The sequence below is a fragment of the Ranitomeya imitator genome, chromosome 3, assembly GCF_032444005.1.
Source record: "Ranitomeya imitator isolate aRanImi1 chromosome 3, aRanImi1.pri, whole genome shotgun sequence".
Lineage (NCBI taxonomy): Eukaryota > Metazoa > Chordata > Amphibia > Anura > Dendrobatidae > Ranitomeya > Ranitomeya imitator.
The window spans coordinates 777,359,464-777,385,503 of NC_091284.1; the positions used below are offsets into that span (position 1 = coordinate 777,359,464).

General features: G+C 44.2%; 2 protein-coding genes across 2 annotated transcripts in view; one reads left to right on the forward strand and one right to left on the reverse strand.

Moving 5' to 3' along the window:
* LATS2 (large tumor suppressor kinase 2) overlaps nucleotides 1-21,065 on the reverse strand; it is an 83,586-nt gene extending 62,521 nt beyond the window's left edge. Inside the window, exons 1-2 of the mRNA XM_069759104.1 lie at nucleotides 20,934-21,065; nucleotides 5,477-5,945 (exon numbers count right to left, since the gene is read on the reverse strand). Coding sequence (XP_069615205.1) covers nucleotides 5,477-5,827 — 351 coding nt within the window. The 5' untranslated portion in view covers nucleotides 5,828-5,945; nucleotides 20,934-21,065. The remainder of the gene's footprint in view (nucleotides 1-5,476; nucleotides 5,946-20,933) is intronic.
* A 577-nt stretch (nucleotides 21,066-21,642) lies between these two features.
* On the forward strand, nucleotides 21,643-25,982 carry LOC138671764 (uncharacterized). The gene is made up of 4 exons (XM_069759913.1): nucleotides 21,643-21,675; nucleotides 24,673-24,814; nucleotides 24,920-25,070; nucleotides 25,151-25,982. Exons 1-4 carry the CDS (start codon nucleotides 21,643-21,645, stop codon nucleotides 25,812-25,814), a joined length of 990 nt encoding a protein of 329 aa, XP_069616014.1. The 3' UTR covers nucleotides 25,815-25,982.
* The last annotated feature ends 58 nt before the right edge of the window (nucleotides 25,983-26,040 follow it).

Genomic DNA, 26,040 nt, shown 5'->3' on the forward strand with positions numbered 1-26,040 from the left:
ATTTCATACAATTGGATTAATAATGGATAGGTGTCATAATTGACGCCTCTCCATTATAAATCTGGCTTATTGTCACCTTACAATAGTAAGGTGACATTAACCCTTCATTACCTCATATCCCACCGCTACATGGGAATGGGAAGAGAGTGGCCAAGTGCCAGAATAGGCGCATCTTCCAGATGTGCCTTTTCTGGGGTGGCTGGGGGCAGATGTTTTTAACCAGGGGGGCCAATAACCGTGGACCCTCTCCAGGCTATTAATATCTGCCCTCAGTCACTGGCTTTACTACTCTGGCGGAGAAAATTGTGCGGGAGCCCACCCCAATTTTTTCCGCCATTTAACCCTTAAATTTAATAGCTAGAGCGCCCAAATTTTGCACATACACACTACTAACATTAGTAGTGTGGAATATGCAAAAAAAAATGGGAATATGAGATGGTTTACTGTATGGAAACCAGGTCTCATATCATGTCGGGTTTGTGAAGGAGAAAGCAAAAGCCGGTAATTGAATTACCGGCTTTCTGCTATATCGCGCTGAAGTAAATATATGTGTCTCAATGACATATATATGACAGTATATATGTTTTTATGATTTTTTGAGAACATGGATCCATTGTATGTCCGTATGTCGGTTTTGCAAGCCTGCGAGAAAATCTCGCAGTACGGATGCCATACGGATTACATACGGAGGATGCCATGCGCAAAATACGCTGACGCACCCTGCCTACGGAGGAGATACGGACCACTATTTTGGGGACTTTTCTGCGTATTACGGCCGTAAATTACGGACTGTATTTTTATACGCTGAGTGTGACGCCGGCCGAAAACGGGAAAAAAATTCCAAGTGCGGTGAAATTGCAAAAAAAGTGCAGTCCCACACTTGTTTTTTGTTTGGCTTTTTTGCTAGGTTCATTAAATGCTAAAACTGACCTGCCATTGTGATTCTCTAGGTCATTACGAGTTCATAGACATCTAACATGTCTAGGTTATTTTTTTATCCAAGTGGTGAAAAAAAATTCAAAACTTTGCTTAAAAAAAAAAAAAAAAAAAAAAAAAAAAGTGCCATTTTCCAATATCCGAAGCGTCTCCATTTTTCGTGATCTGGGGTCGGGTGAGGGCTTATTTTTTGCGTGCTGAGCTGACGTTTTTAGTGATACCATTTCGGTGCAGATACGTTCTTTTGATCGCCCGTTATTGCATTTTAATGCAATGTCACGGCGACCAAAAAAACGTAATTCTGGCGTTTCGGATTTTTTTCTCGCTACGCTGTCTGGCGATCAGGTTAATGCTTTTTTTTATTGCTAGATCGGGCGATTCTGAACGCGGCGATACCAAATACGTGTAGGTTGGTTTTTTTATTGTTTTATTAAGGATGGGGCAAAAGGGGGGTGATTTAAACTTTTATATTTTTTTAATATTTTTAAAAACATTTTTTTTTTTACACTTGTGCCATGCTTCAATAGCCTCCATGGGAGGCTAGAAGCTGGCATTGCCTGATCGGCTCTGCTACATAGCAGCGATTATCAGATCGCTGCTATGTAGCTGAAATGCAGGTGTCCTGTGAGCGCCGACCACAGGGGGGCGCTCACAGTAGGCCGGCATCAGTAACCATAGAGGTCTCAAGGACCTCTATGGTTACCTTCCTGATGCATCACCGACACCCGATCAGGTGACGGGGGTCGGTGATGACATCATCTCCGGCCGCGCGGCCGGAAGCGCCGGTTAAATGCCGCTGTCTGCGTTTGACAGCGGCATTTAACAGGTTAATAGCGGCGGGTGAATTGCGCTATTGATGTGGGCTCACCGCCGGAGCCCACATCAAAGGGGGTGACACGGCATGCGCAGTAATAGTACGGCGCATGTCGTGAAAGGGTTAACATTGGGTACGCAGGCCATGCGGATGTATGCGAATGCCTCCTCATGCGTTGTTTTGACGCTGCGCCGAACGCTGCAATTTTTTACATGTAATTTTTTTCAGGCTGCACATAGAAGAGAGAAAAAAAAAAAAGCACCAAAACCACACAGCTCAGCAGCGTCTTTAGACCATAGGTGGCTCAGTTCTCATGATATCACATCCACTTTGCTTGGACAATTAAACAGCAGAATTTCTGTGCCAAAAAAAGCAGCAGAAGATATGCAACATTTACTCTACACGTGAACAAAGTCTAAAATTGTTACGCAAATGTGATTCCATGAAATCTCCGCGATCAGTGCATTTAAACACACTGCTGCACTCGGCAGTTTGGGTGCATTTTTTTCTCCATAGGCTTCTTCTGTAAAAAAAAAAATCATGAAAAAACCGCTGCTGCATTTTTAAGAGCAGAATCAAAGCTTTTCTGTACGATTAAAAAAAAAAAAGAGTTAAAAACTGTGCGTCATATCTGCACCAAAATTGCATCAAATAAGTGGGAAACGCATAAAAGAAACTCAACAAACACATAATCAGAGAAGATTGTTATTGCATCGACTGGTGCGGACACCTGCAGAAAGAAAGCAGCATTTACTCCACGTGTGAACACGAGCTCAGAATTACAGTTTCATTACATTTTTCATGGGTTTAATAGAGAAATGACTGATTCCCGTATAATCTTATCTCTTATTCTCCCGGTAGAATACAAATGCATGCATTGTACACAGCAGTGTATTCCTGTCAGTATAATCTGCCTGTGGAGTCATTTCCGGATTTGTTGTCTCACTGACTCCCATAGTTGAGGTCTACCTATGATGTTACGGTAATTACAGGCCTCTCTCATCTTTTTAAGTGGGAGAACTTGCACACATGGTGGCTGGCTACATACTTTTCCCCACTGTATCTCTCACACAATTTTAGCACTTTTTCTCCCATCCGTCAATGTCGACCTTTTTATATTATAGTCAGCAGATAAGTCATGAAATAGAGAGAAGATATACAGGGAGGAAGAAGGGGGAAACGTGGAGAGGAACAGGTCCACCCCTGGACTATTGTCGGTCAGCTTCCTCCGACATTACTAGAATTGATGAAATGTTTGTCACGAAACACTAGGACCTCTCTATGTTTTCTTTTCCAAACTCTAGACAGCCCCACCAACAAAGCAAAACCTACAAAGTCCTAACGTCAATCTAGGAATCATTTAACGAGCTGGCGTCACATGGGCACTACGGGAAATAGCACTTTTATTCTCCTGTCAAATACTGGACAGCTCCGCTGTCAATCTCAGAGTAATTCTGGACAAAATGTTCACTTTTGTTAAAAATATTATGAACTCCAAACAATATTATGAACGCCGAACAAAATTATACATTTGGGGCAGAAGTGGAGCATAACTCTCGACCTGGAAGACAGAGGTCACAGACTAAGGCTAGGTTCACATTGCGTTAGGGCAATCCGTTAAGCGCATTGCGCTAACGCAATGTATCTATAGGGTCCGCATTCGCCGTTCCCGCTAGCGCAGATCCCCGATCTGCGCTAGTGAGGAGCGGACCTCGGACGCACCTCGGACGCTGCCAGCAGCGTCCAAGGTCAGTCACAAAAGAACGGCACATCGCTAGCGCGTGCCGAAAATGACATGCGCTAGCAATGCGCTACAGGCACAAATCACATTGCTGTCAATGGGTGCGCTAACGGACCCGTTGCACGGCGTTAATTGCGACAATTTCGCCGTGCAACGCAGTCCGTTAGCGTTAACCCATTAACGCAATGTGAACCTAGCCTGAGCATCTGCTGCTCTAAATTAGACATCAGAAGGATTTATAGCAATGGGGTGGTCTAAATTCTCGTGGAGGAAAATTTCCTTTTGCGTAAAGTTATTCTTTACACGGTTTTGAGATACGTACAGCTTGTATATCTGAGGACACGTAATGCTTCTAGGATATGAAGTCCTTAAAAGGGGACACTGTCAGCACAGAATGACTGTTCAAACCAAGTACAGGTGCTCGGTGCACGGATGCGGGGGTCAGTCATTTAAGTGCAGCTTTCTACCTACCTGATTTTCCTCCATCTGCACCCTTCTTTGACTCCAATAAGCCAGAGCTGTCAATCAAAGAAGAGGGAAGAGGAGATCTAGGGAAAACAAGTAGGTGGTAAGGTGCACCTAAATATTTGGCCCTGCCACGATGCGCTGAGCGCCTGTACTTTGCTTGAACAGTCATTCTGTGCCCTTTAAGACCAACCATATTAATGAAGATGAATTCTACTGTATGGCATCCATCACAGTTATCTATTTATATAGGCTTGAGTCTTCGTGATTGGAAACCTCAGGGTATACATCGCCATGTATTCTCTAAAGCAGTGGTTTCCAACCAAGAGCTCTCCAGCTGATGGAGAACTACAACTCCCACCGTGCATGCCCGAACTGCCACAGTTAACAGCTGGTGATGCAGGAGTTGGAGACCACTGCCCCGAAGTGAAGAGGTGCTATACATAACACGGCCATTTGCTTCAGACTGCATTTATATTTACTAATTAACTCAGAGATGCACTTGGAGACCACAAGTGAAAAACTTCTAAAAATGCAACTAGTGCCACAAAGATCAAAGGAATGGTGGAATGCAATCAATAAAAAGAAAGATAAGCTAACACTTAAATTCCAAGACCAGCATGTAATGCACATGAGAAGATCTAGTAGGTGCAGACCAGCTTAGCATGAAAACATCCCGTCCATTCTGGATTCCTCTTGAAGACGGTGTCGAGACCTCAGACTTTAAATACCCCGGAATGCTCTTGGATTAGGTTAGGAGGGAGACTGCTTTATCTTTGGAAGAGAATTTGTACAATCTCTTCAATATATTTAAGTATCTTCCACATGCCATCACTGCAGTGAATTTAGCCGAGAGTGACACTTTCCACTGGAAACCGTCGCCCTACAACCGGATTTGCTGTCCGATCTCTTTCAGAATATGTGGGGTCCCATTCATTTCCATCTAAATGTATTTCGCGTAGGTCAATTATTCTACCCAACACAACAACCAAATCATTATTTGACTATTTTTGAGACCATCTGACTATTGACGCACAGGATTCACTTAGAAAAAAAAAATGGCTGCTTTCTTCCAAAAATGTCCTCGGGTTGTATATTATATTGCAGCTCCACTCCCTTGAAGTTCATTACTGCACACAGGATAAAGGAGCGGCCATGCTGCCTAATATCAGACGAGTTGACATCATGGTCAGAAGAATAGAAGGAACAAGGCAAAGAGGAAGACCATCTACCCGATGGCTTGATACTATGAAGATAATACCAGAGAAGACTCTGGTAGACATATCTAGGCTTACACAAGATCGGTCTTCATACAGATTGTTCATCCATCAAGTCACCATGGCTCGAGCTGAAGGCCGTTAAATAATAAAAGTCACCATATTATTAGGTCATCAACTTCCACAATGCTTTAGCTACAAGTTTGGCACATAATCAGTAAGTGACCGTCTTACCCCATGAGAGGGCACTAATCATTCTCTGAATATAATTATGCATTTATTGAAGAAATGCCTGAAGCATACCTGATCACAGCCAACTTTCACCAGGTCTTGCAGCATTTGTCTATTCACCTCTACCGCTGCAAGGTTTCCAGATTCATTGGCGAAGGGTAGAAGAGAGTAGCGGATCTCTCGTAGAGCCTTCTGGTAGGGTGCAAACTTGGCCGGCTGTCGGAGCTGCTGCTGCTGCTGTTGTTGTCTTCCTGCATCTTTGCCAGGAATAACTTTGGAGTCCATTAGGCCATCATTGGCAGGTCCAATAGATAAACCCTGAGCCAGTGGTTTGGATGGCTGTTTTAATCCCTCGCGGATTTCCTGCAGTCTCTGCCTGCTGTTTCCAGAATATGTGGTGGTGGGGAAAGTTTTTGGTCTCATGGTGAATCCAGTTTAGAGTATTCAGCAGGCAGTCGTTTTATAATCTTGGATTACCATTGGGTTTCCGTGTTTTATGGTGCAACCACTCACGAGCAGTGACGAGATCCACATTCTCAACCTGAAAGGGAAGATACAGAAATGAACAGGTCTTACAGGTTTGCAAGCAGGCGGAAAAATCTTGGGTGGACAATCTTACTAGTAGCGCTCGAATTGGCAATCTTGTACAGCGGATAAAGATGGTGGCCCGAGACCAGTGCAGTAGAAAACTCAATAGGGCAGCTTGGAATAGACGAAGAACAGGGCAGGATGAGGACACGAGTAATGAATGTCAGCTTGTTGCCAGGCACAAAGCAGTGCAAAATATAGGAACTCTCCACCGACAATGACAACTTCTCATTGTTTTTCATGAACAGGAGAGCGGTTGTCACACCGAGAAGCTCAATTAGATATGCAGCCAGAGGAATGCACAAGGATTCCCATACATGCCTTCAGGAATAGGAAAGAGCAAGTAAAGCCAAGTCTGTGTATTCCTGTCCGCTTAATAACATACCTGAAATATCTCGTGTGTTTGTACTAAACTAAACCTTCCAAGCATGCAGCCGCTTTAACCTTTACAGAAAGCAGACGTAGCTCGGGACAGTGTTAGCTCTCCATCTTGGAGCTTTCAAATAAAGGTATGTTCACACAGTGCACTTTTGCAAGCGCATTAAAAAAAAAAAAAAAAGTGTTGGCAGGAAGAACGTTGCATGCGTTAGTCATATATTTCATGAGTTTTTCTAATGCAATAAATTGAATGACTAAAAAATGCAACAAAAATGTTAAAACGCAAAGAAAAAAACACACCATATGATTGAGATTTGAAGAATCCTTGTTATTTTGCTGCTATTGTAAAATGCTCTATTTTTTTTCCCGTGAACTAAGTGTGAACAACCCCTAAATTGGTTTTTGAACGGCCAGAAAAATAAGACGATTTTTCACCTGTATGGCATCCATTTTTATACACCAGTTATTAAAATTTACGGAAACATATATCAATAATGACAATGTATCTGTAAAAATCAAATGCTATACAGATGATATGCATGCGTTCCAATTTTGTTTTGCGCAACCATAGACTTGGAAACGTGTCTCATCCAAAATACAGATAGGGCACGCTGCCAGTTCTTATACCCATACAGTCCGTGTGAAAATATGGTGATCTGAACAGCCCGATTGCATAACATTGGTCCAAGTGCTGGAAATAAGGTTGTGTGAATATAGCCACGCAGAGATGATCTGTCAGTGGTGGCGGACATGGTCCAAGAAGGGACACCATTTTAACATGAAATAAGGAATATAAATTATAAGAACATTTATTCTGTTGACAAAGTCTCATCACAATCATAAGAATAGTTGGAATCCTTGAGAACATCGAGAGGGTTGCATGGGGTTTACCACCACAAAAAGTCACTTTCGAAACATAATGCAATTGTACTCTTATTCCCCTCTATTACCTAGGCCTAGTAGCCACTATAACCTCTGAGCTTCATACAAGAGAGAGCACCAAAATACAGTAGGTTTGTCCATTGGCAGGGTCCATTTGACTAACCTTAACGAAGACTGAAAAGACAATTTTGGTGTGAATGACCTACAATATTGGGGTCTCCTCGATCTACAATATTGGGGTCTCCTTGATCTCTCATGACAGATGACAGAGGAGAACAGAATCTCACATTTGGACTTTACATCCTCAAACTGTTTGTTCACAGGGGAGATAAACTGTCATGTTCGACAGCTGCTTAATCCCTTCTCATCATTAAAGGTGTTCTCGGGGAATAAAAAAGTATGGTAAAAGGACATTACAATTAAATTCCTAAATTTCCTTACTTAGCAAGTCCCACTCAATGTTCTAATCTCTGTAGAACATTACCATGTCCGCCATCTTGTTACACTGACAGAAACCTGTACTAGAATGGTAATAGGAGAGGAGCCTGTGAAGTAGGAAGCTCCACTGCTGTGATCTAGAGATAGCTTGACGATACGTGGTATATGCTGCTTAGCATTTGGAAACACAGGGTGGACAGCAGGCTTAGCAGCTAACAGCCTCTTCTTACATCAGCACCCCTGACATATCGAATATTAGATCAGATAAACAGGATGGATAGCAGTGTGAGCAGCCTCTTCTTACCTCAGGACTCTGGTATCTCCAGTATTATATCAGATGGACAAGGTGGACAGCAGTGTGACTGGCCTCTTACCTCAGCACCCCTAGTATCTCTAGCATTAGATCAGATACACAGGGTGGACAGCAGTGTTAGCAGCCTCTTTTTACCTCAGTACTCCATTAGATCAGATAGACATGGTGGACAGCAGTGTGAGCAACCTCTTCTTATCTCAGCACCCCTGTTATCTCCAGTATTAGATCAGATAGATAGGGTGGACAGCAGTGTGAGCAGCCTCTTCTTACCGCACTACTCCTGGTATCTCCAGTATTAGATCAGATAGACAGAGTGGACAGCACTCCTGGGGTCTCCAGTATTAGATAAGGTAGACAAGGTGGACAGCAATGTGAGCAGCCTCTTCTTACCTCAGCACTCCTGGTATATCCAGTATTAGATCAGAAAAAAAGGGTGGACAGCAGTGTGTGCAGCCTCTTCTTACCTCAGCACTCCTGGTATCTCCAGTATTAGATCAGATATACAGGGTGGACAGCACTCCTGGTGTCTCCAGTATTAGATCAGATAGACAGGGTGGACAGCAATGTGAACAGCCTCCTCTTACCTCAGCACCCCTGGTATCTCCAGTATTACATCAGATAGATAGGGTGGACAGCAGTGTTAGCAGCCTCTTCTTACCGCAGTACTCCTGGTATATCCAGGATCAGATAGATAGGGTGGACAGCAGTGTGAGCAGCCTCCTCTTACCTCAGCACCCATGGTATCTCCAGTATTAGATCAGATAGACAGAACGGTCACCAGTGTAAGAAGCCTCTTCTTACCTCAGCACTCCTGGTATCTCCAGCATTAGATCAGATATACAGGGTGGATAGCAGTGTTAGCAGCCTCTTCTTATCTCAGCACCCCTGTTATCTCCAGTATTAGATCAGATAGATAGGGTGGACAGCAGTGTTAGCAGCCTCTTCTTACCTCAGTACTCCATTAGATCAGATAGACATGGTGGACAACAGTGTGAGCAGCCTCTTTTTACCTCAGCACTCCTGGTATCTCCAGTATTAGATGAGATAGACAGGGTGGACAGCAGTGTGAGCAGCCTCTTCTTACAGCAGTACTCCTGGTATCTCCAGAATTAGATCAGATAGACAGAACGGTCACCAGTGTGAGCAGCCTCTTCTTACCGCAGCACTCCTGGTATATCCAGTATTAGATAAGAAAGACAGGGTGGTGGACAGCAGTGTGAGCAGCCTCTTCTTACCTCAGCACCCTGGTATCTCCAGTATTAGATCAGAATATCCACTGTGAGTCCTGTTAACTTCCTAGGACAGGTTTCTGTCAGTGTAACAAGATGGCGTACATTTGTAGGTACTATAGTGATTACCTTCCTTGAAAAAAGGAGTGAGATTTTCAGCTTAAAATCATTTAGGAAATTACTTATAACACCATTTTAGTTATGTATTTTTTTTTATTCTGGGAGAACCCCTTTAACAACACAGGTATGCTTAGCTACGCCGAGTGTGCATGTTTCTTGTACCGCGGCGGATTCAGAAAGGAATAGATGTCAGCCAAACATCCATTCAGCCAAAAACGATGTAATGCATGTGGCCAGCCTTAAAATTATAACCCAAGCATCAAATATCAGCACCATCAACTGTTCGAGTCTCCCAGAATTAATAAAAATATGTATTTTATACAGCAAGGATCCAACCGCATTTGTTGTGACTTAAGCCAACTATGCAGATTTATTCTCCAAATTACTATATAGGTTAAAAATGTCTCCCCCACCGAAGAAAAAAAAAAAAAAAGCAAACATTTTCTTAAAAGGAGAGTTCCAACTTACAATGATGCTCCAATACAGAAAGTCACGTAACACTCTACAAAGTAAGTGAACCCAAATGTCACAACTCAGGGGATTAGTTACTGAAAACCTGAGATTGACAGAAATGGCATGTGTTTGGTCCCATTACGGTTACCCATTAGTAAAACTAGACGTTACCGCATCATTAAAAACATCTAAAATATTTTGTGAAATGGGAGGTGGTGATGACAATAATGCACAATACTTCATGTGACAAGAACAATCCAGCGCACACACGGCTACATGTTATCCTCCATCCGCATCTCATTCCGCTCAGTAATACAATCGAGTCGACATTCTGACAAACTAAATTGTGACGGATCCCGATGTCGTCCTGTTTTCATCATGCGCCCTATAAATAATAAATCATATCAGCGGCAATCAGGGATATACCGCGATTGCGGCTTCCCTGCAAGGAAACGTTTAATTGGGACCTTTGGAAAGGAATATCAAGAACATATGCTGTAGAGATCCTACGGTTCAAGACAACGGAGGTAAGCCTGTGCACATCTTCTTCCAATTTCAACCATACAAGGAATTTCATGGGCTCGTTAAAGAGTCAGTGAAACAGGTTATAAGCACATCTGATGAAAACAGGATCACAAAGTCCCCCTCGCGTCACGCCGTAAAGGATCAAAATGGACAGCGACCAATTCTGCAGGGTCGGAGAAGTCCACATACCTGTGGTCACGGAGTGATCGCCACTCGGATAGATGTGCGATTAGAGTCGTATTTCCGTGAGTCACACACTATATTTAACTCTTTTATGAAGAAAAATGCACATCTGCTTTACAACCAAGTATGAAAACCGCCATATAACACAACAATAAATCTGCAAAATACGTGACGCTACAGTTCTACACGTCTCGATGTATCAAGACGGTCAAATGGCATGAACTCTTAGTTCTTGGCGGTTCTCAGGTCATAAATGGACCGGGACTGCATTACCCATAAAAAGGCGACTCACGACTTTCCTAATTACCTTACATTCCTTCTCATACAAGACTTAAAACAACCTCAACCCACGTAAAAGTGGCCTCATGACACCCCGCTGTGAAACAGAACTAAGCAGTCCGAGGACGTGTCCGTCGTGTTGACAAATTGGTTTCGAACGCGGCGAACAGAGCACGTTACCTTGGCTCGTCTCCCAGCCTTGGCTGTGCCACTTTCCAGTTAATGGCACGATCATTTCCTTCATAGAGGGACGCTGAGAAGAAGCTTCTATGTGACAGAGAGGGGAAAAAAAAATCTGAGGAATAGGACACCTCCTTTCTCTTTGGGAAGTTGCTTAAAGTTCCTCCTTCACCTCCTCCTCTTTCCTCTTGGCGTCAACTACTCAGTCACAGAGGCACATTCCAAGCTGGGGAGAATTTACAGTCCGATCAGAGACTTCGGAAAAGAAAAAAAATCCCCATGTGCATCTCATGCAGCAGGAATGAGCTGGGCCCGGACGAGCACACTGACTTATTATTGGGTTTTGGATTTTTTTTTTTCTTTAAGAAACTTAAGTCTATACGAAGAAAATTAGGGCTGAGAAACGATATAACCGAAGCACTATAAACTACATAGAAACAGTATGACTGCTATGATACCAATATGGTCCCAATTATAAGGAAAGGTCACATGCAGCATATCATAACGACCCGAATATGGGAAGCATGACCAAGACCATTCAGAAATGCAAAAGTAGAACATCTTTACTGAAAAATAGATAAAAACATATGAAAAAATACAGATCCGGGAATCCGTACAAGGTTAACAACCGGACAAAAGGAAAAATGGACAAGGCAGTGAGAGGATGGCACAACGCAGATGGGCATGCATGAAGGAATGAAGTATATATAAATAAAAAACAAAAGGTGCAATAATCAAAGGAGAATGATACCAGTAATAATAATAATAATAATAATAATAAAAAAGTACAAGAGTATACAGTATATAGTGATGCCAGTTATAAACAATAAGTATAATTGAAGATAATAATGATAGGCATCAAACATGTACAAAGTGGTTACTGGAATCACACAACAGAGAAAATCATTCAAAGTATAATATAAATTAAACAATGTTAGAGAATGACGAAATGCATAATATCAGCTAAAGTGTCCGGCCAACCTGACGCGCGTTTCACACAACATGCTTCATCAGGGGTACTAATACTATATCATATTAGAGCCTGCAGGGAACATTTGCAGTGAAGGTTTATCAAACACATGTATAAGCCCCCATCAACCGGACAAAGTCATAGCCCATTAGAGTTTTTGTCATACTGGCCAGCACTGATGTGCTATTTTATACATAGGTATCCAGGTATACATTCTTATAACATGGGTGCCTATGAACGATTTGAAACGTAGGAGACATCTGCAGCCAAGTCAGAAAAACTGCGGCATGCAATCGAATCTTCTGGACCCTATTCACATGCATTGATCTGGAGTTTGTTACAGACATGCTAAGCAGAATCCAAACCATGAATCTGCGCCACCTACTCCACCTGAGTATGGCCGAACTCTGGCACTGCCCTGTAGATCTCCCTGTAGAGCAGTGTTTCTCAACTCCCGTTCTCAAGACCCCACAAGCGGTCATGTTTTCAGGATTTCCTTAGTATTGCACAGGTGATAATTTCATCACCTGCTCAAACATTAATTTCATCGCCTATGCAATACTGAGGAAATCCTGAAAACATGACCTGTTGTGGGGTCTTGAGGACTGGAGTTGAGAAACACTGCTGTAGAGGAAAGGTCGGTGATGAGACACACACAACCCCCCAGCTGAAAATATGTAGCAGAGATCCCAGGTAAATGGACAATCAATGATTAACAATTTTATGGAAACAGCGCCACTTGAGGCTGCGTCTGGCATTGCAGTCAATTCAACTAAATGGGGTTAAGACATACCATATATCAGAGAGTAACTACTGCAATTGGGGAAAGACCCCCATTGCAACTTCGTACATGCTGCTGTCAATCGTGGCAGCGGCAGATAAAAGGTTAACAATGGTCATCTGCACTCTGTCATACTTTAGTGTTGCATAAACAATAAAGCAATCACAGTTTCACCTAATAAAAAAAAATTGTAAATATTTTTTTCAAAATATAAAAATTAAATAAAAGAAATGTAAATAGCAAAATATAGAAAAATAAAAAATGTACTTATTTGGTTCTGCCATGTGGGCAATTATCAGAACTAATAAAAATATCACAATTCCTATCCTTTATGGTGAACTCCAAAATAAATAAAAATAATCTAACAGAGCAGAATCAATGTTTTTAGTCATTTTTCCTTCCCCCATTTTAGGCCGGTTTCACACGTCAGTGGCTTCGGTACATGAGGTGACAGTTTCCTCACGTACCGGAGCCACTGACACACGTAGACACATAAAAATCAATGCATCTGTGCAGATGTCATTGATTTTTTGCGGACCGTGTCTCCGTATGCCAAACACGGAGACATGTCAGTGTTCGTGGGAGCGCACGTATTACACGGACCCATTAAAGTCAATGGGTCCGTGTAAAATACGTACCGCACACGGACGTTGTCCGTGTGCAGTCCGTGTGCCGTGCAGGAGACAGCGCTACATTAACCCCTTTCTGCCATTAGACGTACTATTCCGTCCATGTGGGGTGGGCCTTACTTCCCAAGGACGGAATAGTACGTCATAGGCGATCGGCCGCGCTCACGGGGGGAGCGTGGCCGATCGCGGCCGGGTGTCAGCTGCTTATCGCAGCTGACATCCGGCACTATGTGCCAGGAGCGGTCACGGACCGCCCCCGGCACATTAACCCCCAACACACCGCGATCAAACATGATCGCGATGTGCCGGCGGTGCAGGGAAGCATCGCGCAGGGAGGGGGCTCCCTGCGGGCTTCCCTGAGACCACCGCAGCAACGCGATGTGATCGCGTTGCTCCGGGGGTCTCCTACCTTCCTTCCTGCAGCAAGTCCCGGATCCAAGATGGCCGCGAATCCGGGTCCTGCAGGGAGGGATGTGGCTTACCAAGTGCCTGCTCAGAGCAGGCACTTGGTAACGCTGCAGCGCTGTCTGACAGATCGGTGATCTGTCAGAGTGCTGTGCAAACTGGCAGATCACCGATCTGTATTGTCCCCCCCCTGGGACAAAGTAAAAAAGTTTTAACATTTTTTTTTACAAGTGTGTAAAAAAAATTAAAAAAAAAAATCCTAAATAATGAAAAAAAAAAAATTATTCCCATAAATACATTTCTTTATCTAAATTTAAAAAACAAACAATAAAAGTACACATATTTAGTATCGCCGCATCCGTAACGATCCGACCTATAAAACTGGCCCACTAGTTAACCCCTTCAGTAAACACCGTAAGAAAAAAAAAAAAGAGACAAAAAACAACGCTTTATTATCATACCGCCGAACAAAAAGTGGAATAACACGCGATCAAAAAGACGGATAAAAATAACCATGGTACCGCTGAAAGTGTCATCTTGTCCCGCAAAAAACGAGCCGCGATACAGCATCATCAGCAAAAAAATAAAAAAGTTACAGTCCTCAGAATAAAGCGATGCAAAAATAATTATTCTATCAAATAGTTTTTATCGTATAAAAGCGCCAAAACATAAAAAAAAAATGATATAAATGAGGTATCGCTGTAATCGTACTGACCCGAAGAATAAAACTGCTTAATCAATTTTACCAAACGCGGAACGGTATAAACGCCTCCCCCAAAAGAAATTCATGAATAGCTGGTTTTTGGTAATTCTGCCTCACAAAAATCGGAATAAAAAGCGATCAAAAAATGTCACGTGCCCGAAAATGTTACCACTAAAAACATCAACTCGTCCCGCAAAAAACAAGACCTCACAAAATGTGGTAACGCAAAAAATATTTTTTGCAATAAAAAGCGTCTTTCAGTGTGTGACGGCTGCCAATCATAAAAATCCGCTAAAAAACCCACTATAAAAGTAAATCAAACCCCCCTTCATCACCCCCTTAGTTAGGGAAAAATAAAAAAAATAAAAAAAAATGTATTTATTTCCATTTTCCCATTAGGGTTAGGGCTAGGGCTACAGTTAGGGTTAGGGTTTGGATTACATTTGCGGTTGGGAATAGGGTTGGGATTAGGGTTAGGGGTGTGTCTGGGTTAAAGGTGTGGTTAGGGTTACCGTTGGAATTAGGGTTAGGGGTGTGTTTGGATTAGGGTTTCAGTTATAATTGGGGGGTTTTTGCACTGTTTAGACACTGTTTTAGATCTCAATTCCAGCCAATTCTGCGTTGAAAAAGTAAAACAGTGCTCCTTCCCTTCCGAGCTCTCCCGTGTGTCCAAACAGGAGTTTATCCCAACATATGGGGTATCAGCGTACTCAGGACAAATTGGACAACAACTTTTGGGGTCCAATTTCTCCTGTTACCCTTGGGAAAATTCAAAACTGGGGGCTAAAAAATAATTTTGGGGGGAATTTTTATTTTGTTATTTTCACGGCTCTGCGTTAGAAACTGTAGTGAAACACTTGGGGGCTCAAAGTTCTCACAACACATCTAGATAAGTTCCTTGGGGGGTCTAGTTTCCAATATGGGGTCACTTGTGGGGGGTTTCTACTGTTTAGGTACATTAGGGGCTCTGCAAACGCAATGTGACGCCTGCAGACCATTCCATCTAAGTCTGTATTCCAAATGGCACTCCTTCCCTTCCGAGCCCTCCCATGCGCCCAAACGGTGGTTCCCCCCACATATGGGGTATCAGCGCACTCAGGACAAATTGGACATCAACTTTTGGGGTCCAATTTCTCCTGTTACCCTCGGGAAAATACAGAACTGGGGACTAAAAAATAATTTGTGTGGGAAAAAATTTTTGTTTTATTTTTATGGCTCTGCATTATAAACTTCTGTGAAGCTCTTGGAGGGTCAAATTGCTCACCACACATCTAGATAAGTTCCTTAGGGGGTCTACTTTCCAAAATGGTGTCACTTGTGGGGGTTTCAATGTTTAGGCACATCAGTGGCTCTCCAAACGCAACATGGCGTCTCATCTCAATTCCTGTGAATTTTGCATTGAAAAGTCAAATGGCGCTCCTTCGCTTCCAAGCTCTGTCATGCGCCCAAACAGTGGTTTACCCCCACATATGGGGTATCATTGTACTCAGGACAAATTGTACAACAAGGTTTGGGGTCCAATTTCTCCTGTAACCCTTGGTAAAATAAAACAAATTGGAGCTGAAGTAAATTTTTTGTGAAAAAAAGTTAAATGTTAATTTTTATTTAAACATTCCAAAAATTCCTGTGAAACACCTGAAGGGTTAATAAACTTCTTGAATGTGGTTTTGAGAACCTTGAGGGGTGCAGTTTTAAGAATGGTGTCACACTTGGGTATTTTCTATCATATAGACCCCTCAAAATGACTTCAAATGAGATGTGGTCCCTAAAATAAAATGGTGTTGTAAAAATGAGAAATTGCTGGTCAACTTTTAACCCTTATAACTCCCTAACAAAAAAAAATTTTGGTTCCAAAATTGTGCTGATGTAAAGTAGACATGTGGGAAATGTTACTTATTAAGTATTTTGTGTGACATATCTCTGTGATTTAATTGCATAGAAATTCAAAGTTGGAAAATTGCGAAATTTAAAAATTTTTCACCATATTTCCGTTTTTTTTCACAAATAAACGCAGGTAATATCAAAGAAATTTTACCACTATCATGAAGTACAATATGTCACGAGAAAACAATGTCAGAATCACTGGGATCCGTTGAAGCGTTCCAGAGTTATAACCTCATAAAGGGACAGTGGTCAGAATTGTAAAAATTGGCCCGGTCCATAACGTGCAAACCACCCTTGGGGGTAAAGGGGTTAAGCGCTGTCCCCCCCACTGGTGCTGAAGCCGCAATTCATATCTTCCCTGCAGCAGCGTTTGCTGTAGAGAAGATATGAATAATCGTGTGTAAAATCAAGATCTATGTGCCCCCCAACCCCCCCCCCCCCTGTGCGCCCCACCGCTGTTCTGAAAATACTCACCCAGCTCCCTCGTTGGCTGTCGCTGCTTCCTCTCCTGGCCGCACCTTCTACTATATGAGCGGTCACGTGGGGCCGCCGATTACAGTCATGAATATGCAGCTCCACCTCCCATAGGGGGTGGGGACATGGACCTTTATTTTATACACGATAAACTTAAAAAAAAAAAAAGGATTATTCATATCTTCTCTGCAGCAAACGCTGCTGCACAGAAGATATGAATCGCGGTTTAAGCACGATGCAGGGGACAGCGCTAAACTTTAGCGCTGTCTCCTGCACGCTCCGTGTGGTACCCAGTGGGCACATGGGCGGCACACTGATGTGCCACATAAACGCAGGGGCAAACGGACACGGATAATTCCGGTACCGGAATTATCTGGACGTGTGAGACTGGCCTTAAAGAGATGAGAAAGTTATATGGACCCCTAAATAATAAAAAAGTTCTTCAGATTGTACCGATAAAACGTAGCCCTGATACCACTCTATAAACAAAAATAAGGAGAAGTCATGGCTAATCGAATATGGCGACTGAAGCCAATTGTTTTTGCGAGTTTTTTTTTTTTCATTTTAGATTTTTTTTTTTTTTTTTTAAGTAGTACAACAAAGAAAAAAAAAATATATATATATATACATAATACTCAGGATCCTCATTTCTTGACCAGAGTAGGTGTTAGGCCACAGTCACATGATGAGTTTGTGGTGAATTTTTTACCTCAGTATTTGTAAGCCAAAACCAGGAGTGGGTGATAAAATACAGTGCATATGTTTCTATTATACTTTTCCTCTATTTGTTCCACTCCTGGTTTTGGCTTACAAATACTGAGGTAAAATACAGACCAAATACTGACCGTGTGAACATGGCCCACTCTGGAGGACCTGTCCTGTCTTACACAGACAACTAGTGATGAGTGAACGTGCTGGGATAAGGTGTTATCCGCCATGCTCGGGTGCTAACAGAGTGACTTCTGTGTGCTAGAAAAATATTTTTGAGTCCCCGCGGCTGCATGTCTCATGGCTGTTAGACACATGCGGGATTGTCTGGTGGTTAGGTAATCTTGCATGTGTTGCGCATGAGACATTCAGCCACGGAGACATGAGCATTTTGTTTGAGCACACCGAAGACTCTCAATTAGGACACAAGCATGGCGGATAACACCTTCTCGTAGCACGCTAGCTCATCACTATAGACCAGAGGTCCCCAACTCCAGTCCTCAAGGCCCACCAACAGGTCATGTTTTCAGGATTTCCTTAGTCTTGCCCAGGTAATAATTGCATCACCTGTGCAACGCAAAGGAAATCCTGAAAACATGACCTGTTGGTGGGCCTTGAGGACTGGAGTTGGGGACCTCTGCTATAGACAACCCATATAGGTGAATAATGAAGTGGTAATGCTTAATTTATCCTATGGTGGCGCTGCAGGGAAATTAAACACCTATTGGCAATTTTTCCTTCAGATAAGAGCTGGTTGCCAGGGTCTTGGCTGGGGGTACACAATCACAATCTACATCATTAATATCTCACAGTCATTGCAGGATAATAAAACACAGGACGTGAACAGATCACTTCGCCAAGATCGGGGTTTGCAAATATGATAAATGTAAGATTGGTAAGCAACTATAATCACAAAAAGGAGGCTGAGCGAGGGCTCAGATGCCTCCAATCCACCATCTGTGCTGAGGCGGCCTAATACACAATGTATGTGGCAATATAAGCCCCCTACAGCACTGCTTGCTAATCTTATTGCTGCAGGACCCCTAAAGCATTGGTTGCCCACTATTAGTCTTTATTTGCCCTCTAGCAGTTTGACTACTCTTACTTAACCCCTCTAATATTTGTTATCAAATATAAATCCTGCATGCAACAGTAGAGATGAGAAAACAAATTCACCGGACCCTGGTCCAGCAGGCAGGTCAGTATTCTGTCATTGCTGCACTCATGAGGTCATACCAGGCTGGCTAATCAAAAGAGGCGTCAGTAGGTAGGAGACAGTTGGCAGGGCTACTGATCAGGCCGCCGGGCCGTGGTCATGGCAAACAATTTTCTCATCTCTAAGGGTATGTGCACACATTCAGGTTTTTTCGCGATAAAAACGCATTAAAAACGCAGACATATGCGTCATATCATTTAGAATGCATTCTGCAATTTTTGTGCACATGATGCGTTTTTTTCCGCGAAAAAACGCATCACGGTAAAAAAAGCAGCATGTTCATCAATTTTGCGGATTTTTCGCGTTTTTCCCGCTATTTAATGCATTGGGAAAAAACGCATGCGGATTTTCTGTCAGAAATGTCCGTTTTTTGTCAAAAAATTTCTGCAAGAAATCCTGACGTGTGCACATACCCTTAGTTCTATGATTGTGTTCACCGGAGCTCTATTACTGCATGTCGGATCTGATACTATTTGGCCACGGATGCATGACCCCTTTTTGGCATTGTGTATAGGTGATGCATGCCCCCTCTTTGGCACTGTGTATAGACGCTGCATGCCCCCTCTTTGGCACTGTATATAGATGATGCATGCCTCCTCTTTGGCACTGTGTATAGATGATGCATGCCCCCTCTTTGGCACTGTGTATAGACGCTGCATGCCCCCTCTTTGGCACTGTATATAGATGATGCATGCCTCCTCTTTGGCACTGTGTATAGATGATGCATGCCCCCTCTTTGGCACTGTGTATAGACGCTGCATGCCCCCTCTTTGGCACTGTGTATAGACGCTGCATGCCTCCTCTTTGGCACTGTGTATAGGTGATGCATGCCCCCTCTTTGGCACTGTGTATAGGTGATGCATGCCCCCTCTTTGGCACTGTGTATAGATGATGCATGCCTCCTCTTTGGCACTGTGTATAGATGATGCATGCCCCCTCTTTGGCACTGTGTATAGGTGATGCATGCCCCCCTCTTTGGCACTGTGTATAGGTGATGCATGCCCCCTCTTTGGCACTGTGTATAGGTGATGCATGCCCCCTCTTTGGCACTGTGTATAGGTGATGCATGCCCCCCTCTTTGGCACTGTGTATAGGTGATGCATGCCCCCTCTTTGGCACTGTGTATAGGTGATGCATGCCCCCTCTTTGGCACTGTGTATAGGTGATGCATGCCCCCTCTTTGGCACTGTGTATAGATGATGCATGCCTCCTCTTTGGCACTGTGTATAGGTGATACATGCCCCCTCTTTGGCACTGTGTATAGGTGATGCATGCCCCCTCTTTGGCACTGTGTATAGGTGATGCATGCCCCCTCTTTGGCACTGTGTATAGGTGATGCATGCCCCCTCTTTGGCACTGTGTATAGGTGATGCATGCCCCCTCTTTGGCACTGTGTATAGGTGATGCATGCCCCCTCTTTGGCACTGTGTATAGGTGATGCATGCCCCCTCTTTGGCACTGTGTATAGGTGATACATGCCCCCTCTTTGGCACTGTGTATAGGTGATGCATGCCCCCTCTTTGGCACTGTGTATAGGTGATGCATGCCCCCTCTTTGGCACTGTGTATAGGTGATGCATGCCCCCCTCTTTGGCACTGTGTATAGGTGATGCATGCCCCCTCTTTGGCACTGTGTATAGGTGATGCATGCCCCCTCTTTGGCACTGTGTATAGGTGATGCATGCCCCCTCTTTGGCACTGTGTATAGATGATGCATGCCTCCTCTTTGGCACTGTGTATAGGTGATACATGCCCCCTCTTTGGCACTGTGTATAGGTGATGCATGCCCCCTCTTTGGCACTGTGTATAGGTGATGCATGCCCCCTCTTTGGCACTGTGTATAGATGATGCATGCCTCCTCTTTGGCACTGTGTATAGGTGATACATGCCCCCTCTTTGGCACTGTGTATAGGTGATGCATGCCCCCTCTTTGGCACTGTGTATAGGTGATGCATGCCCCCTCTTTGGCACTGTGTATAGGTGATACATGCCCCCTCTTTGGCACTGTGTATAGGTGATGCATGCCCCCTCTTGCAATGTCTGCTGGTGAGCCCGGTATGACGATGTGTGTGATTGCTCGCTCCCCTGGCGCTTCTGCTGCATTTCCTGCCTGCTGATGACTGTGCCTGATAGTCCGTGTCCCGGGCACGCTCTACACGTGTCTTCTGACAGTTATGTAGGTGGGTTATTACCGGTATCTCGGTCGTTGCTGCTGCAGGATGCGGGTTCCTGGGGTCTCCTCTCCGGTTCCCCCCACAGCACATACACACACAACAGCACGACTGACTTGGACGGTCACTGCATTGTTTGCATTCCATTGTGATCACGTGTCCAGTGCTGGCTGCGTCATTTCACTGCCTGCTGAGGATTGGAGGAGGCTGAAAGGGGGCGGAGCCTTCACCCAGTGTAAATGCGAGATCCAGATCTCTGGTGATCAGGTGATCAGTCACGTGCTTGTGTTTTGTGCATGGCCATGTTCACACAGTGCGTTTTTTACCGCGGAACCGCGGCGGTTTTGCCGCTGCGGTTCCGCAGCTGTTTTCCATGCAGGGTACAGTACACTGTACCCTATGGAAAACAGGACACACTGTGCACATGGTCCGGAAATTGTTAAAAAAAAGACGCGCTGAATAGCTCCCGGAAAAAAGAAGGAGCATGTCAATTCTTTTTCCGGAGCCGCAGCGGTTCTGCACCCATAGACCTCCATTGTGAGGTCAAAATCGCAGTAAAACACGCAGATCAAAAATATATCTGCGTGTTTTACTGCGGTTTGATGTGCAGAACCGCTGCTGCAGGAAGTTCGGGGAAGCGGGCGGAAGTGCGTGGGCGGAAGTCCGTGGGCGGCGTGTGTGGTCCTGAGTGTATCCCGAAGAGACTGTCACTATGGAGGCATACCGTCGCATGGGGATCGATGTCGGGCGTCTGATTGATTTGGTAAGTCTGTGTGTCCGTCCCCATGCGACGATATGCCTCTATTGTGCTAAGTCGCCGTATCGGACTACTACTCCCATCCGGTATTTAGGATGGGAGAGTTGTCCCTGTGTCCGGCGACTTAGCACAATACTAAAGTTCACACCAAACACAAACACACAATACACAAACATGACACACAGTACAGTACATACAACACATAACATAGAGTATATACTCACCATACACCACACTTGTAGGCGAAGCCCTCGATCCTCAATGAAAAAATCCCAAAATAATAAAGCAAATCCATACTCCCTGTCCGCAGAATCCATAAAACGATTGTCCCACGCCGATCTCCTGCTCTCCGGTGATACACTGCCAGGAGCGAAGCTCCTAGCAGTGTATCGCGTACTGTCCCGGAGCTCAATGGCGCCGGCGTCTCGGTTAACGGCAGTACAGCTGCGTTGAACTTTCCCACGCAGCACTGCCGTTAAGCGAGAGTGCCGGGGTCAATGACCGCCGGTAAACTCGCTCGCGCATGCGCAGTGACACACCGACAGGAACTATGGCTCCTGTCAGTGTGTTGCTGCAGCCGTGGAGAGCAGACACATCTCTGGATGTGTCTGTTCTCCATGGAAGATCTTCGTGGGACCCTCGATGGATTTCTGCGGACAGGGCCAGGGAGTATGAATTTGTTTTTTTGTTTTGCCTTTTTTTCAGGTCGAGGGTCTTCAGGATGGATTGAGCGTGCAATAAAAGAATTGTCAAAAAGTGTGTGTCTTTATTTCATTAAAATATTTTTTCTAGTGTTTGTGTTTTTTTTTTAACCCTTTCATTGGCTTAATAATGGATAGGCGTCTCATTGACGCCTCTCCATTATTAACCGGGCTTAATGCCACCTTACAATAGCAAGGTGGCATTAACCCCTCATTACCCCATATCCCACCGCTACACGGGAGTGGGAAGAGAGGGGCTAAGTGCCGGAATTGGCGCATCTTTTTGATGCGCCTTTTCCGGGGCGGCTGCGGGCTTATATTTGTAGCCAGGGGGGGGCAAATATCCATGGCCCCTTTCCTAGGCTATGAATATAAGCCCACGGCTGTCTGCGTAGCCTTTCTGGCCTAAAAATATAGGGGGACCCCAACACGTTTTTTTTTCGGGGCCCCCTATATTTTAGTGCCAGAAAGGCTACGCAGACAGCCGTGGGCTTATATTCATAGCCTGGGAACAGCCATGGGTATTTTAACCCCTTCCCGGGCGTCAAATATTGGCCCACAGCTGTCTGCTTAGCCTTTCTGGCCTAAAAATATAGGGGGACCCCAACACGTTTTTTTTTTTCGGGTCACCCTATTTTTTAGTGCCAGAAAGGCTACGCAGACAGCTGTGGGTTAATATTCATAGCCTGGGAACAGCCATGGGTATTTTAACCCCTTCCCGGGCGTCAAATATTGGCCCACAGCTGTCTGCTTAGCCTTTCTGGCCTAAAAAAATAGGGGGACCCCAACACATTTTTTTTTTTAGGGGGGTCCACATATATTATAGTAAACCTTAGGATTAATAATTGATCGGCGTCTTATTGACGCCTCGCCATTACTAACCGTGCTTAATGCCACCTTACAATAGCTTTAGGGGTAGGGTTAGGATCCCTGTAGGGTTAGGGTTAGGATCCCTTTAGGGTTAGGGTTAGGATCCCTGTAGGGTTAGGGTTAGGGTTAGTATCCCTGTAGGGTTAGGGTTAGGGTTAGGGTTAGGATCCCTGTAGGGTTAGGGTTAGGATCCCTGTAGGGTTAGGGTTAGGGTTAGGATACCTGTAGGGTTAGGGTTAGGGTTAGTATCCCTGTAGGGTTAGGGTTAGGGTTAGGATCCCTGTAGGGTTAGGGTTAGGATCCCTGTAGGGTTAGGGTTAGGGTTAGTATCCCTGTAGGGTTAGGGTTAGGGTTAGGATCCCTGTAGGGTTAGGGTTAGGGTTAGGATACCTGTAGGGTTAGGGTTAGGGTTAGTATCCCTGTAGGGTTAGGGTTAGGGTTAGGATCCCTGTAGGGTTAGGGTTAGGGTTAGGATACCTGTAGGGTTAGGGTTAGGGTTAGTATCCCTGTAGGGTTAGGGTTAGGGTTAGGATCCCTGTAGGGTTAGGGTTAGGGTTAGTATCCCTGTAGGGTTAGGGTTAGGGTTAGGGTTAGGATCCCTGTAGGGTTAGGGTTAGGGTTAGGATCCCTGTAGGGTTAGGGTTAGGATCCCTGTAGGGTTAGGGTTAGGGTTAGGATACCTGTAGGGTTAGGGTTAGGGTTAGTATCCCTGTAGGGTTAGGGTTAGGGTTAGGATCCCTGTAGGGTTAGGGTTAGGGTTAGGATACCTGTAGGGTTAGGGTTAGGGTTAGTATCCCTGTAGGGTTAGGGTTAGGGTTAGGGTTAGGATCCCTGTAGGGTTAGGGTTAGGGTTAGGATCCCTGTAGGGTTAGGGTTAGGGTTAGGATCCCTGTAGGGTTAGGGTTAGGGTTAGGATCCCTGTAGGGTTAGGGTTAGGGTTAGGATCCCTGTAGGGTTAGGGTTAGGATCCCTGTAGGGTTAGGGTTAGGATACCTGTAGGGTTAGGGTTAGGGTTAGGATACCTGTAGGGTTAGGGTTAGGGTTAGGATACCTGTAGGGTTAGGGTTAGGATACCTGTAGGGTTAGGGTTAGGATCCCTGTAGGGTTAGGATCCCTTTTGTGGTTGTGTTATGTTTAGGATCCCTTTTGGGGTAGAGTGCTTACGGTTATGAGCCCTAACCCTACCCTAACTATTTCACTTTATAGTGTGTTTTTTAATGAATGTTGTTGATTGTCGCACGAACCACTCAGGATTGACGGCGACAGAGCTAGTGGTAAAACAACTGCACACAAGCGTTTTTATTGGTGTTTGTGTTTTCAGTTTGTGCTTGTGTTCAGTTATTAGGGGTTACTTTGAAATATTTCCAGCAATTGTGTAACATTACTTGGTCGCGCTATAGATTATGAGATGACACTATTGTATTTATTGTAGGTTCGGGATTATCCGGCCTTGTGGGACCCAGCCGATGAATCCTACAAGGATAAATATTTCCGGGAACTAGCCTGGACCAAAATTGTACGAGACCTTATCCCAGATTGGGACAAGTATCCAGGGAGTACACAGCAGCAAATTGGTAATTTTAATTAAATTTATTTAGTAAACCTTGAGTATATTAAAAATATAATTTGTTTAGATCTCACAAAAAATGTTGTTGTATTTTGTAACCTTTTTTTGGTAGATAACGATGTGAGGAAACGGTGGCGCTCAATCAGAGACCGTTTCACGAAGTTCCTGAACGAATGTTCTAAGAGTGGCTCTTCGCCGAGCAAAAGTAAATTCCCATTTAGCGAAGAGCTGCAGTTTCTTGTGTCCAGTAGGACATTGAGAAAGTAAGTTAAAATCCACTCCACATGATTATTTAAATATAATATGTTGTGCGAAAAATTGATGTTTTTTTTTTCTCCAACAGGACGGAAGGAAACATGTCGGTAGCTGATTTGGAGGACAGCGACAAAGAGGATGGAGCAGGCAGTTCCTCTGGAGTGGGAGGGACCATCTCTACCTCCACTCCCACAGCTTCTGCTGAATCAGCATCCACTTCAGCAGCTGCTGCATCAACATCTAGTTCAGCAGCTGCTGAAGCATCTGATTCCGCAGAAGCTGTGAGAGTGGAGAAGAGAGCTGTCTATCCGGTGGCAGCAGAGAAAAAAAAAAAAAAAACAAAGAAAAACCAAGATGACCAAACTGTCCAAATCGCTTGCGACACGTTAGATCTATTAAAAAAATCTAGTTCTGATGACCACTGCGACTCCTTCGCAATAACTGTGGCAAGAAAAACACGCTCCCTGCCACCGGATAGACAATCTCTTTTCATGTCCATGGTCCAGATGTCCCTCACTGCTCTGGAGGACCCTGCTCCGATATCTCCATACAATGAAGTTCTGATGGGGGTGTTGGGACTTTTCAGGCCCCGACACCGAACACCGGAAACACAAGCTACCAGACCCCAGTATTTGGCCCACAGCCAAGTTACTTCTGGAGATAGAGGAAGTTCGCAGCATATGGGGGGAGCATCATATCAATCAGAGGGATCAAATTTCCTCTATTCTCCAGAATATACTTTTCTGAATTGAACATGGGCAAAAATTTTCAGTGGCACCGAGTTTTTTTTGGTTTGTTTTTTAGCTCCAGTTGCCGGTTGGCTTTGAAAGGGGCTTTTTTTTGTTTTTTCTAATTGAAAAATCTTATGTAAATATTGCAAAGAATTTGTGTTCTTTTAAATATATTACATTTCAAACAGACTATTCTCTTCTTTATTACAATGCGGTCAAGGCCGCTATCCTGGGTTTATGGGCTATC

Bases quoted from the DNA above. Each gene is read 5' to 3' on its own strand.
- LOC138671764 (XM_069759913.1), top strand. From the start codon at position 21,643: ATGGGGATCGATGTCGGGCGTCTGATTGATTTG. The intron at 24,815-24,919 runs GTAATTTTAATT...TTTTTTTGGTAG, and splicing joins GAGTACACAGCAGCAAATTG to ATAACGATGTGAGGAAACGG. The intron at 25,071-25,150 runs GTAAGTTAAAAT...TTTCTCCAACAG, and splicing joins TCCAGTAGGACATTGAGAAA to GACGGAAGGAAACATGTCGG.